General features: G+C 40.9%; 2 protein-coding genes across 7 annotated transcripts in view; one reads left to right on the forward strand and one right to left on the reverse strand.

Annotated features, from left to right (window-relative positions):
- LOC129716898 (uncharacterized) overlaps positions 1-9,940 on the forward strand; it is a 28,207-nt gene extending 18,267 nt beyond the window's left edge. For 2 of the 4 annotated variants that reach the window (XM_055666750.1, XM_055666748.1), the window contains exon 2: positions 6,020-9,940. In XM_055666750.1, the coding sequence (XP_055522725.1) occupies positions 6,358-7,242 (885 nt within the window). In that variant the 5' untranslated portion in view covers positions 6,020-6,357 and the 3' untranslated portion in view covers positions 7,243-9,940. Of the gene's footprint in view, positions 1-5,847; positions 5,946-6,019 lie in introns of those variants that run through there. The other 2 variants (XM_055666744.1, XM_055666753.1) reach the window with 2 other exon arrangements.
- The window catches only part of LOC129716857 (BLOC-1-related complex subunit 5), a 57,297-nt gene that overhangs the window by 19,910 nt on the left and 23,642 nt on the right, over positions 1-13,745 (reverse strand). The window lies entirely within an intron of this gene.

A 13,745-nucleotide genomic window follows, 5' to 3' on the forward strand; every position in this document is an offset into this window, starting at 1 on the left:
CAAGTGTTGGCATTGTTTGCCTGGTCGAGTAAAGGTTCAAGGTCGCCCGCCTTTGTGCAACTGTTTCGCATCGTGGCTGTTTGCTGGTGCCAACAGTTGACAGCGAGTTGTGTCGCTGTGCTGAGTGATCACACACCCGGCTCGCTGCCGGTGGCTGTTTGGAGCTGCTGTATTGGTGCTGCTGGCTGTAACGGCTGCAGCTTCGACCGTTCGGACAACCAACCCTGCTGAAAGGAGAAGTAAAGAGGTACGTGTTCTGTAGGCGCTAGTGCGCTAGATTTAGCGCGATGAATGTAGATCCCTCACCTCACGTGCCACCATCCCCGAGCCCCTCCGACCCTGTCCCTCCTGCCAACCCTTCCTCTGTTAATTCTCCAGTCCCCCCTCGCCCCAGGCTTTACCCGGACGGATCTCAGGGCAGCTTTACTGTTTTCTTTCGGCCAAAAGCAGGACCGAAATCGAAACCGTTAAACATCCTGCAGATTTCGAAAGACCTGACGGAGGGGTACAAGGCCGTGACCGAAAACTCCAAGGTCAGACCCAACAAGCTCCGAGTCGTGGTCAGCGACCTGGAACAGGCCAACGCTATTGCTCGCTCCGAGCTTTTCACACGCGAGTATCGCGTTTATATACCCGCACGAGACGTGAAGATCGACGGTGTCATAACCGATTCGAGTCTGTCGGTCGAGTGTATCTTGGCAAGCGGTTTTGGCTGCTTCAAAAATGCTTTGTGTCACGACGTAAAAGTAAAGATCATAGATTGCAAGCAATTGCGGTCTGTGTCTCTTGTCAACGGCACAAAAGTGTACACTCCGTCAGACTCGTTTCGTGTTACGTTTGCCGGATCTGCTCTCCCTAGCCACGTCTCGATCGATCGGGTTCGTCTGCCTGTGTGATTGTATGTACCCCGTGTTATGAATTGCACCAATTGCAAACAGCTAGGCCACACAGCCGCCTACTGCTGCAATAAGGCACGATGTAGCAAGTGTGGAGAAACTCATGCGGACGATTCTTGCAGTGTAAATGCTGAAAAATGTATTCACTGCGGGGAAAATCAGCATGAGCTCTCCACATGCCCGGTGTACATGCAGCGCAGAGATAAAATCGAGCGGTCACTTAAGGAGCGTTCAAAGCGATCTTACGCTGAGATGCTGAAGAAGACCGTGACCACTTCTACCATAACATCGAACCCCTTTGATCTGTTGTCCTCTGATGAAAAAGATTCTGACGATTCACCAGCGGGAACAACTTATGCCAATCCTGGGGCGTCTAGAAAGAGGAAAAATATTTCCTCTCCTAAACTTCCCCGAAAAGGTCCTAAGATTTCCCAAAGTGAAATGAAAGTTACAAACAAACCAAACAGTGCTGCGGAAAAACCGAAGCAAACTCCTCCTGGGCTTGCAAATTTAAAGTCCCAGAAGGAGTTCCCAGCACTGCCAGGAACATCTAAAACCCCAGTTGTTCCTTTTGCACTCCCAGTTAATGAAACAAACTCTGGATTAGTGAAATTTTCTGACATTGTGGACTGGATTTTTGAAACTTTCAATGTACCCGATCCAATTAAAATTTTTCTTACAGCATTCCTCCCAACAGTTAGATCATTTTTGAAGCAGTTGACTGCCCAATGGCCCCTCCTTGCAGCGATTGTATCCTTCGATGCCTAATTCATCTGCGTATACGAAGGATTCTATCTCTGTCTTACAGTGGAATTGTAGAAGTATTTTACCAAAAATGGATTTATTTAAAGTTTTAATAAATAGAAACAAATGCGATGCATTTTCCCTTTGTGAAACTTGGCTTACTTCAAATATTGATCTCAACTTCCATGATTTTAATATCATTCGCCTTGATCGAGACACCCCATATGGAGGAGTACTTTTAGGGATTAAAAAGTGCTATTCTTTCTATCGTATTACCCTCCCCTCGATTCCAGGCATCGAAGTTGTCGCATGTCAAATGACAATACAAGGTAAAGAGCTTTGTATTGCCTCAATATATATTCCTCCCAGAGCACAGGTTGGGCAACGGTTGCTCTTTGATTTAATAGAACTTCTTCCCTCGCCACGTTTGATTTTGGGAGACTTCAACTCTCATGGTGTGGCTTGGGGTTCCCCCTACAATGATAACCGCTCCTCTTTAATCTATAACCTTTGCGATGACTTCGACATGACTATTTTGAACAACGGTGAAATGACACGTATCCCGAAACCTCCAGCGCGCCCAAGCGCTTTGGATCCATCCTTATGTTCGACGTCGCTACGGTTGGATTGCACATGGAAGGTAATCCTCGATCCTCACGGTAGCGACCATCTGCCTTTTTTATTTCAATTACTAACGGTTCAACACGCATGACCTCACACGGAATGTCGATTGGAAGTTATACGAGGAAATGATTTCAGTAGCGGTCGAGTCGATTCAACATCACCCACCACTTGAAGAATACAACCTCCTCGCGGGCTTAATCCTCGACGCCGCGTTGCAAGCCCAAACGAAGAAATATCCCGGCGTAACGATCAAAGAGCGGCCTCCAACTCCGTGGTGGGACAAAGAGTGTTCCGATGTCTACACGCAAAGATCCGACGCGTTTTTGGCCTTCCAGAAGGGAGATATACCCGACGACTATATACGGTATTCGGAGCTTAATACCAAGCTTAAAAGCCTGGCTAAAGCAAAGAAACGCGGATATTGGCGTCGGTTCGTGAACGAGACGTCGAGGGAGACATCGATGAGCACTCTTTGGAACACAGCCCGAAGAATGCGGAATCGCGTAACGGTCAACGAAAGCGAGGAGTCTTCAAGTCGGTGGATATTTGATTTTGCCAGGAAAGTATGTCCGGACTCTGTTCCTGCGCAAAACTTTGTTCGCGATACGTCTCCGGGTCACGACGCGATAGAATCACCTTTTACGATGGCAGAATTTTCAGTTGCCCTCCTGTCCTGTAACAATAACGCACGTGGGTTAGATAGAATCAAATTCAACTTGTTGAAGAATCTACCCGGCAATGCCAAGAGGCGCTTGTTGAACTTTTTCAATAAGTTCCTGGAGCAAAACATTGTACCGCAGGATTGGAGGCAAGTGAAGGTGATCGCCATCCAAAAACCAGGGAAACCAGCTTCTGATCACAACTCTTATAGGCCGATTGCAATGCTATCCTGTATCCGGAAATTGATGGAAAAAATGATACTCCGTCGTTTAGACCACTGGGTCGAATCAAATGGTCTACTATCAGATACTCAATTTGGCTTCCGCCGTGCCAAAGGGACGAATGATTGTCTTGCGTTGCTTTCAACAGATATTCAGCTGGCGTATGCTCGCAAAGAACAAATGGCGTCTGCGTTCATGGACATTAAGGGGGCTTTTGATTCCGTTTCTATTGACATTCTTTCGGGTAAACTTCACCGACAAGGATTTTCTCCAATTTTGAACAATTTTTTGCACAATTTGCTGTCCGAAAAGCACATGCATTTTACGCACGGCGATTTGGCAACTTTTCGCATTAGCTACATGGGTCTTCCCCAGGGCTCATGTTTAAGCCCCCTTCTTTACAACTTTCATGTAAATGACATCGACGAATGTCTGGCAAATTCATGCACGATAAGACAACTTGCAGACGACAGTGTAATCTCTGTTACAGGAGCCAAAGCTGCCGATTTGCAAGGACCATTGCAAGATACCTTGGACAATTTGTCTGCTTGGGCTTTACAGCTAGGTATCGAATTCTCTCCGGAGAAGACTGAGATAGTAGTTTTTTCTAGGAAGCATGAACCTGCTCAGCTTCAAACACAATTAATGGGTAAAACGATTTCTCAGGTTTTAGTACACAAATATCTTGGTGTCTGGTTCGACTCTAAAGGCACCTGGGGTTGTCACGTTAGGTATCTGATGAAAAAATGTCAACAAAGAGTAAATTTTCTTCGTACAATAACCGGACAATGGTGGGGAGCCCACCCAGGAGACCTTATAAGGCTTTACCAAACAACGATATTGTCTGTCATTGAGTACGGGTGTTTCTGCTTCCGCTCCGCAGCAAACACACATTTGATCAAACTGGAGCGAATACAATATCGTTGTTTGCGTATCGCCTTGGGTTGCATCTCAAACCCGTTTTATGACATTGTATTTCAATCACATGTCCCATAATATTAACCCTTCTTCGAATATTCCAAATCGTGTCGACTTATCAAATACTTCTGATTCTACTGTGTTTTTCGTACATCCATGATAGAAGAAACTCGTGGAATCCCGGATCATTTACGCGTGCAGTAGATCCCCAAAATTTTTTCCAATAAATATCGAAACATCAACTGCGACAATATGTTCTACACTGACGGATCACTTCTTGATGGGTCCACTGGCTTCGGTATTTTCAATAACAATTTTAACGTCTCCCATAAGCTTGATAATCCTGCTTCCGTTTACGTCGCAGAATTGGCTGCAAGTCAGTACACCCTAGGGATTATCGAAAAAATGCCCACGGACCATTATTTCATCTTTACGGACAGTCTCAGTTCCATTGAGGCTCTCCGATCGATGAAAGATGTTAAGCACTCTCCGTATTTCCTGGGGAAAATACGGGAACATCTGAGTGCTTTATCCGAAAAATCGTATCAGATTACCTTAGCGTGGGTCCCTTCTCACTGCTCGATACCGGGCAATGAGAAAGCGGACTCTTTGGCTAAGGTGGGCGCAACAAACGGTGGAATTTATGAAAGACCAATCGCCTTTAATGAATTTTTCTCGTTTGTACGTCAGAATACGATCATCAGTTGGCAAAATGCTTGGACCAGAGGGGAACTGGGAAGGTGGTTACATTCCATAATCCCCAAGGTGTCGACGAACCCGTGGTTCAAGGGGTTGGATGTAGGTCGGGATTTCATTTGTGTGATGTCCCGGCTTATGTCCAATCACTATAGATTTGCGCGCATCTCCGTCGTGTTGGGCTCGGGGAAAGTGGTTTATGTGCCTGTGGTGAAGGTTATCACGACATAGAGCACGTTGTTTGGTCATGCCCTGTACACCGTGACGCCAGGTCTAAATTAATAGCTTCCCTGCAGGCCGAAGGTAGGCAGTCGGCTGTTCCTGTTCGTGATGTCTTGGCAAGTCGTGACCTATCCTACATGTCCCTTATATACGTTTTCCTGAAATCCATCCACGCCCCAGTTTAGTCCTACCCCCTTCCGCCTGCATCCAGCCTAACGACAAGAACACGTTAAGACCCCGGATCCGGAAACAGCAATCAGACCCGCACGATACTCTCAAGGCCCGAGGGAGACAACCCAATATGCCAGTCCGTAATATCTTGGCCCAGCAGCGGAACATGTGCTTACCTATGGCAATGAAAACCATCATACAGTAAACCAGTGCTTTTAATGCAAAATATTATAGCTTTAAGTTACATTTAGTTTCAGCTCGTAGTCGGCAGCGAGGATAAAAAATTTGCTTTTAGTTACTAAGATACTTTAGAAAGTAAGCTACCAGATATAATTGGCGCCGTTGAACATTAAATTGTATTTGTGCCGTGTCAAATAAATTATAGATGAACAAAAAAAAACCCTATAGAAATAAAAAATTATATGGAAAAATGTAGGAATCGAACAGTATTACAAAAAGTGCAAAAGCGTAGTTTCGTAGCTTAAAAAAGCTATTTTTTCATAAATCACGTTTGAGCAACTTGAAAACATTTTTCAAGCAAGTCGAATTGTTCTACAAAAATGCTATAAATAACATTATATCTCAATTTAGGGTTGAGCACCTTGACTTATGCAACATCGGTTTTTTAGGGGACAGCCTAATGAGCAGAAACATAGTAAGCATAGTTTAGAAAAAAAAAGTATTAAAAAGGATGATAGACGAGGTGACAACCATACTGTCCTAGGACGTACACCCGTAAGGTTGCTTTTTATGAATCATGGATTTTATCCTAGCTTGTTTTAGTTACTTTTTGGTAAAATGATTATAACTTAAAACAACTCAAATGTTGTAGACAATAAGATCTTAAATATTTCCTCTTTTTTTCAGACAAAAAACTGAAGAACCTTGTGGCTGTTTTCCGCAACAAAGCTCAATCTGGTCGCACTGCTTCCTGACCGTCCGACCGTTGCGCACCAGCAGCGAAACAGGTTCTCGGCTTAACATTTCACTGCCACAGTGCGGGGATCATTCGGCAAAGTCGCGTTGAACGGTGCAGACCGGACAGTGAATAACGCCGCGCGTGCGAGAGAGAGAAATTCAAGTGTGTTTTCCTCCTAACCCAATCAGACACTGGAGTAACGAATTCGGTTGAACTGTTCAGTGGCAAAAAAAAAATTCCAGCATAAGTGTGAGAAATATGAAAGTTTCAGCCTAAAGTGTGTGAAATGGCCGGTCAAAAATTTTTCCACGGCCTCACAGAGGCCATGATTAACCGAGTGTCCGAAGTACCCGATAGACAGAAGTCGAGTTTTTTCTGGCCCGATGAGTACAGGGAGGATCCTCAGGAGGCGTATCAAACCAGCAGTCGTAGACAATCTACTACGTCCTCGACGCCCAACACGGGCTGTGCTAGTCCGGCCAGTGAACTGGACACTACAGACACACCCAAGCAACGACATCGTGGAAATGCTCGTTCACATATCGAATTTTACGACGACTATGAGTCGTCATTTTCCCAGTTAGAACGCGAAAGACAACGAGAAAAACTAAGAATAGCCGCTTTTCTCCGGGAGCAAGATGACGATGTCAGCGAGGCAGCAAAAACTCGTCGTCAGAATACACTCAAGTCCAACTTTTCTTTCAACGATTTTCCCGAAACACCAGAAGAAAAAACCACGCAAAAGCCACCCATCAAACCAACCAACGGACACCATCATCAGCCAATGGCTGCAACAACTCCAGATCACGAAGATCCGTTACGAACAAGCCCACTACCCAATTATAATGGAGGCTTGCAACGTAGGCAGCAGTATTCGCCGGCTTCCTCCGAGTACCACTATTCAGCTCGCTACACCGGAAGCTACGATGACTTTGAGGACGATCGAAGTTACAAATCGAACGACTTCAATTACGGCAACTTCAGCCCGCCGGGAACCCCATCGAGTGCGGATCTGAACGAACACAAACGACTATCCCAGAGGCATCTGCGGTCCAGCATAAACTTCGCCAACGGCGTGGCGGTTGCCGACGAAGACGAATGCGCTCGGAAACCGGCCACGGTGCGTGATTCCGCCACAGAACGCGTGGGTGTTGGATTACCAAATTTGTAGATAGCAGCAAATGACAACCAAACTATACGGAACGATGGAGGGGGGTTTGGGTTGAGGGCAACGGGGCAGTCGAATGAACGTGGAGGCGAATCGGTGAGCTAATAAGGCGCATAGCAAACATTTTTGATGGCAACCTACTATGAAACTGATTTTTTTTCTGGTGTGGTGTTATTTTCATTTCTCGTTGCATATAAATATCGCCGTCGTCTGATGCAGGGCGCGCGCTCTGCAACGGCAGGCCAATTCGAGTGAATGGAGAATACAATCGTTTGCGGAAGCATCCCAAGTTCGGCATCTTTTTTTCTTGGTGTCAAAATATGGAAGAAAAAATAATAGCTATATAAATAAAACACAGCTTTTCGAAGAAACCCGGGCATTACCATTGTCGCTCGATAGAATAAATGAAAGAGAGAAGCCGAATTTTTAATTAGTTTGAGCGGAACAAACAAGCAGCTGCAAACCAGTTTCATGCTTCGAGTATTTCGGATAATCACTCGAGATAAACTGTTTGCATGACATTACTAGGTGAATTTGAAAAAAAAAATAATAAAAATGCTATTTCGTAATTATTGAAAAACGTTCAAATTATTTACAGTAAAACAAACAGTTTAAAAATTATTTCAAGCTAAACCAAACGTGCAAAAGTAAAAATTTAATCTTAACGTGTTTAACTTGTGGAGTGCTTGAAGAGTTTTTCTAACTGTGGTTAAGTTCCAGCATGTGGAGTTTGTCTGCTGTAAGAGATTTGCTCGGAATCATTTCTTCTAGTGTACGGTATTAACTAACAAATAGTTTAAATGTGATTGTTCGGCTTCTCTCAAGCATTCGTTACCACATTCCACAAATATTTCTTAAATATCCAAAGCGACTAAGAGTTTGTAATATTAAAAGAACATAAAATATTATCAGTAATATTGATTCAAAACTCGTTTTTTTCTCATCCCCAAATCAGCAAACTGGAACAGATTATGAAAAACAACGTGATTCTTTTTGACCGAGAGTTTCAGCACAATATTTTCGTTAGAATGATGTGAGAGCAGCGTTCTTGTCGCCGGATTTGAATCTACTTATGGTGACTTAAAAAAAACTTGTTTTCCTGGCTCTGTTTTCGGTAACTTATTGTACGTTTTTGATCGGTTGATTTGAACACAATTTCTGAAATAACATCAATTACTGGCATTTTAGAAATCCAAAAATGTTCAAGTTCTAGAGAAGAGCATTGTTGACGCCATACTACACTTAGTTTTCTAATGAGTTTTATGTCAAGTTAACGGTGATCCCTCAAGATGTGGAAGATAATGTGCATTATTTAAACAATAAATTTTGAATTGAATACTCAATTGAAAATTTTTGAATTAGTTTTGAATGTTCGTTTAGTCTCGTACATTTTTCGCGTTTTTAGCCAGTTATCGTTTCCAATTCAACCAAACTTAGCCTTCTGTTAACTGATGTAAAGACACCTCCTAATATTTGATAAATTGCACAACAGTCAAGTGGTTAACTCTTGTAGTCTTGCATAAGTTGTAGAGCAGCTTTGGGAATGATAACTAAGCTGCTTTGAAATGAATTCGAATAGCTTTATTATGCTTTGATATCATCAACAAAAAGCCTAATTGGGCTCTCCACTGCCTGACAGGAATCGTAATCAATCCTCTCTCACACATGTACGATATCTATCGGAAAAACGCAAAAACCATGATTCGTAGCAAAATTTTATAACAGACTATGTAGTCTACTAAACCTACTGCGTGATCAAAAATAGTTTTTACAGATTTTTTTATAGCAAATATGAAACCATTGATTGAGCATAAAACAGTATGTTTTTCAAAACAGAGTTTTTAAGAGCGAGTTCGCGAGAGGCGCAACCGCATGTTGTTTTGATGTTCTCCGATTGGGCTGAAATTTTCAGCGCTTGTTTGTCTATTCAAGGTAGGAAGTTTTGCAAAATTTCATTTTTTTTCATTGAGGTTAAGTGGGATAAACGGCCCTTGAGCATAATATGTCCAGAAACGTCCAAATACTAAAAAGTGCAAAGCTCCTGCTAGTCTTGATAGATTTTTCTAAAAATTTGTGGTATTTTTCTACACTAAGAATACATCAAAACGCAAGGTCACAGTATATGGCAAAAAGGTAACATGACGAAAAAATGCATTTTTCTTTTAAAAATTGTCAACTTGTCAGGGTCTTCCTACTCTTCTCAACATCGCTAGAAAAAATATCTAAATAAAGCGTTTTGTAGTGCAACTCAAGAACTTTAATGTCATGTATAAGCCAAGTGTGCCAAATGGGGTGAAACGGCCCTGGAAGTTTTTTTTTTAAACCGTCAAAATCACTAGAATCGCTATATTTCCTGCTGGACTTAATAGATTTTGCTGAAAATTTGGACAAACTGTTGTTTTTTCACTCCAATGTATAAATTTTGTAAATTTTCAGGTCGATCTGCAGAACAATACGATTGCGCCTGATTTTTTTAAGTTTTCATACGGTTTTATATGGAAAGATACACTTTTCCAAAACTTGTTCTCCGAAGATGTCCAGTTAGCCCTTAGAAATATATCGGTACATAACATTTATAGACAATCTCCCTAGGGAAAATTCTTTTGAAGATCGTAAGGTGCTACGGTGCTTGTAAAGAGAGTTATTTAGGGACCATACTTAAATGACGTAGCATTGATGGGGGAGGGGGGATATCATCGTTTTGTGACGAGCTGTGACAAGGGGGGGGCGGGAGGTGTTGGATTAAGATCGACGTAGCATTTATTTTGAAAGATCAATTTTTTAAAGGAAAAATGTATACTAAAAATACACTGAAACATAGTACAAAGTATTGCAGCGGGAGCTGTCGAAATCTTTTTATCTGCGGTATTCTGAAATCTTCTGAAAGCTCTGCTGCATAAACAATCGCTTGGATTTCTAAACACACAATCTGTTCTGAAAACAAAAATCGTAGTTTCTTTGTGGATCTTTATAGTGAAAATTACAAGATGCTCGTTTCCTTTTAAAACTGATAAGTGCAGGGATTAGTTTTTTTTGCAAATTCCGGAACATTTTCTGTGTTTTCCTACAGATATATGGATCACGCGAAGTTGTAGCTTTCCTTATCGTGACAAAAAACAAACCCATGGTGATTTATTTTGAAGTATTTTTTTTTGTCTTTAGTTACCACTTGTATTTTTGTACGTTTTTCTCAGAAACTGAAGGGGGGGGGGGGGGTTAATTGAATGCTAAGTTTTTTCAAAGGGGGGTTAAAGTTTTGCGACCAAATGCTACGAGGGGGGAGAGGGAGTTTGAAAATCATGAAAAAAGGCTACGTCATTCAAGTATGTTCCCTTCAAACTGTTCAATTGTTTTTTATTCGTAAGACTGTGTTGCTGGAAGAATGCAATGTTGAGCCGTTTTTCAGACATTCAAGCTGTTTGAGGTAAATAACTTCACTAGCCTATTGTAGCACCTCATGGTCTTCAGAAAAAAAAATTTTCCGAAAATTTCCTATAAACATCATGTATAGATGTATCTTCAGGAGCCAACTGGATATCTTTAGGGAATAAGTTTCGTAAAAGTAGAAAATATATCTAGACTTGTTTGCAACCGACTGCATATAACATGAATGCTTTTTCTTTTTAAGAAAATGCTTATATCGTCACAAAACAAAGATTTCTCACAATCTGAAGTAAAAATATTATGAAAGATTGGGCCCAAAATACTTCCTTGAGGTACACCAGCTCTAATTTAGCTTATGAAGTAACTTTGTATCGTTTTTGTGATGTAAAAGGGAAAACTGAAATTCAACGTGTTAGTTATTTAACCTTCATGTCAAATACTGTCAAATGCCTTTTCTATGTCTAAAATAGCAGCTTCAGTGGAATAGCCTTCAAATTTCATATAAGTTACTCTAAGCAATTGATGAATAGTCAATGCCAACTACAAAGACCGAATTGCTCTTTGCAAAAATTGAATTCACATTAAACCTCTAGTGCCCAGTGCCGCCTTTAGACGGTCTTCAGTTTAAACTCTAAAAAGCTTCAATCAATACTTAGAAATTGTTTATAAAAATTCATAGTGATTTTTTCGAACTTCATCTGAAAATTAACTTGGGCACTAGAGGGTTAATATGTATTACCATTCTATTAGGAATTATTTTTTCCAAAAAATTTGCTTTTAAGTGATAGTAAGCTGATTGGCCGATAATTTGATGCTTCAGCTTGATTCTTTTCAGGTTTTCAAATAAAAGTGACTTTGGCATTTTTTCCATTTTGCAGAGAATAATGCTAACTCGAAGCATCTGTTATAAATTCTCACCAAAAAATTTGAAGGGCTTTTGACGAGGATATAGAGAATCCCATCATCTCATTGTGCTCTAGGGATGGGCGAACAGCTCACGAGCCGTTCATATAAGCCACATTTCCCCGAAACCGATGTTTACCGAAACAACACTAACTGCCAACGCACGTAAATCATTGTGCACCACCGGTTCGCAGCGGTGACTGAGCGGGTCAGAGCCGCTCTGAGAATAGAGTCGTTTGACCCACCTCTATGGTGCTCTAATGTTCTTGATAATCACTTCATTCAAGTGATCTAATCGTACTTTGGTGATACTTCATTGCCGATGGAACTCACTACATTCGAATTTTGAACACTCTCGAACTTTTGAACTTTTTTTTATTCGTTAGGAAAATGCGATCACTGTCTTTGAGCACTGGATTGGGCTTTGTAGGTTTCTTAAGAACCTTCGAAACTTTTCAGAAGGGTTTTGACAATGGTAGTCGTTGAACTACTCTCATGAAATTATCAATTAGAAAGAGAAATAATCCATGTTTGCAAAAGGGCACTTTTGTAATTCTTGAAATGATTGTTCACTCACCAGAGTGCGTTCAGAAGGCAAAAACACTGCGGTTCTGTGTGAATCTATTATTTTGTATTAAAAGCGTTTCACAACTGTAATACGCACGTTATGGACTTCTTTCTTTTTAAAAGAACAAGCATGCCAGTTTTCAGAAATTGACAGCATCATTTGCTTGTTGCTGAATTCTAATTTCATAACTCTTTCAGGTGAAAATTTAATACCTACTTGAACAGCCTAGCCGAGTTACAGTGCACTAGGTTTGTTATAGGTAGTCCATCTTCTCAAGAGTGAGATTACCTAAAGCTCAGCTGGCTGACATTGTTGTGCCAAATACAAAAGGCTTGTTGCTGTTTGAATTTGAAATATTACCTTAAAGGACGCTAGCATATGAACAGTAGGGCTAATGAGATGTATGGGAATAAATTGAACTCCGATTATCGTTTAGCGGCAGGGCTCAAAAGTTCCGTCTGCTCAAAAAACGTTCACATGGAAAACATTAGCTCAATCGGACTTTTGGAACACGCGCCTCAAAGCGGTCAAAATTTCAACCTTTTGACCGATGAAAAAATGCACCGTTCATGAAATTTTCAATATCCATTTTGTTAATTGAGAAACTCCATCATCCTAAAAAATTTCCTAGTCCCAGAATGTTAATTTTTTTTAGAAAATTTTGTTTTCGTGAAAACACCAAATCTCGACGTTTTTTGCATTTATAAGAAAAATTCGATATCCACAATTTCAAGAACTAACGGCTGACAGCTAAGAGTTAATTTTTTTCTTCTGCTGGATAAACTAAAAGAAAAACTGATTTATATTCATTATAAACGAAAAAATGAACATTTAGGAAAGGTCTGTCAGCCGGAACAAGACAGTAATAAGGCCTTCATGTCGACTTTTCGAATGCATCTCTTGATTCTACCAATAGAGATAAAGATAAATAAAATTTCTCTCTGAGTGTTTTTGTTGTTGAGTAAGAAAGCCTCAAAAAAATTCAAAATTTTCAGTTGTCACCCGTTATGAAAAAAGACACCTAGACTTTTTTGCAACTGATTGCATATAACATGAAGGCTTTTTTTCTATCGTCACAAAGCAGAGACTTCTTACATCCTGACGTAAAAATATTATATAAGATTGGGCTCAAAATACTTCCTTGAGGTCAGGGGCGATTCGTTCATATGTGCAACCTGTGCATTGCACACGGGGACGTCAGGCAAAAATATATTTCCGACGCAAAATTATATCAATATTTTATTGGTTTTTAGTTTCACTGTTAAATAGTAACGACTTAAACGACTTGCGTGATTACGCTGACATGATTGTGATTGCTTCCTCAAATTGCGATTTTCAGAATTTGAGGTTGAACAGATTCAAAAGCCACGTCGCCCCTGCTTGAGGTACACCAGCTCAAACCATTATACCTAACACTGTTGCCTTCAGATTTATTAGTTCGAATCAAGTTAGTTACTCTAAAAATTTGTTTCCAGTACCTCTTCAGAAAGATATTCTTGAGTGGTGATCTGGTCATACTTTCGTAGTACTTCTTACTACGTAGTACTACGTTACAATTGAAATTATGAACACTTTAAAAGTACTAAACAAATTTTTGAGTTTTTAATTCATTCCTTAGAAAAAATGCGATCACCATCTTTAAGGACTAGAA

This window comes from Wyeomyia smithii, chromosome 1, assembly GCF_029784165.1.
Source record: "Wyeomyia smithii strain HCP4-BCI-WySm-NY-G18 chromosome 1, ASM2978416v1, whole genome shotgun sequence".
Taxonomy (NCBI): Eukaryota; Metazoa; Arthropoda; class Insecta; order Diptera; family Culicidae; genus Wyeomyia; species Wyeomyia smithii.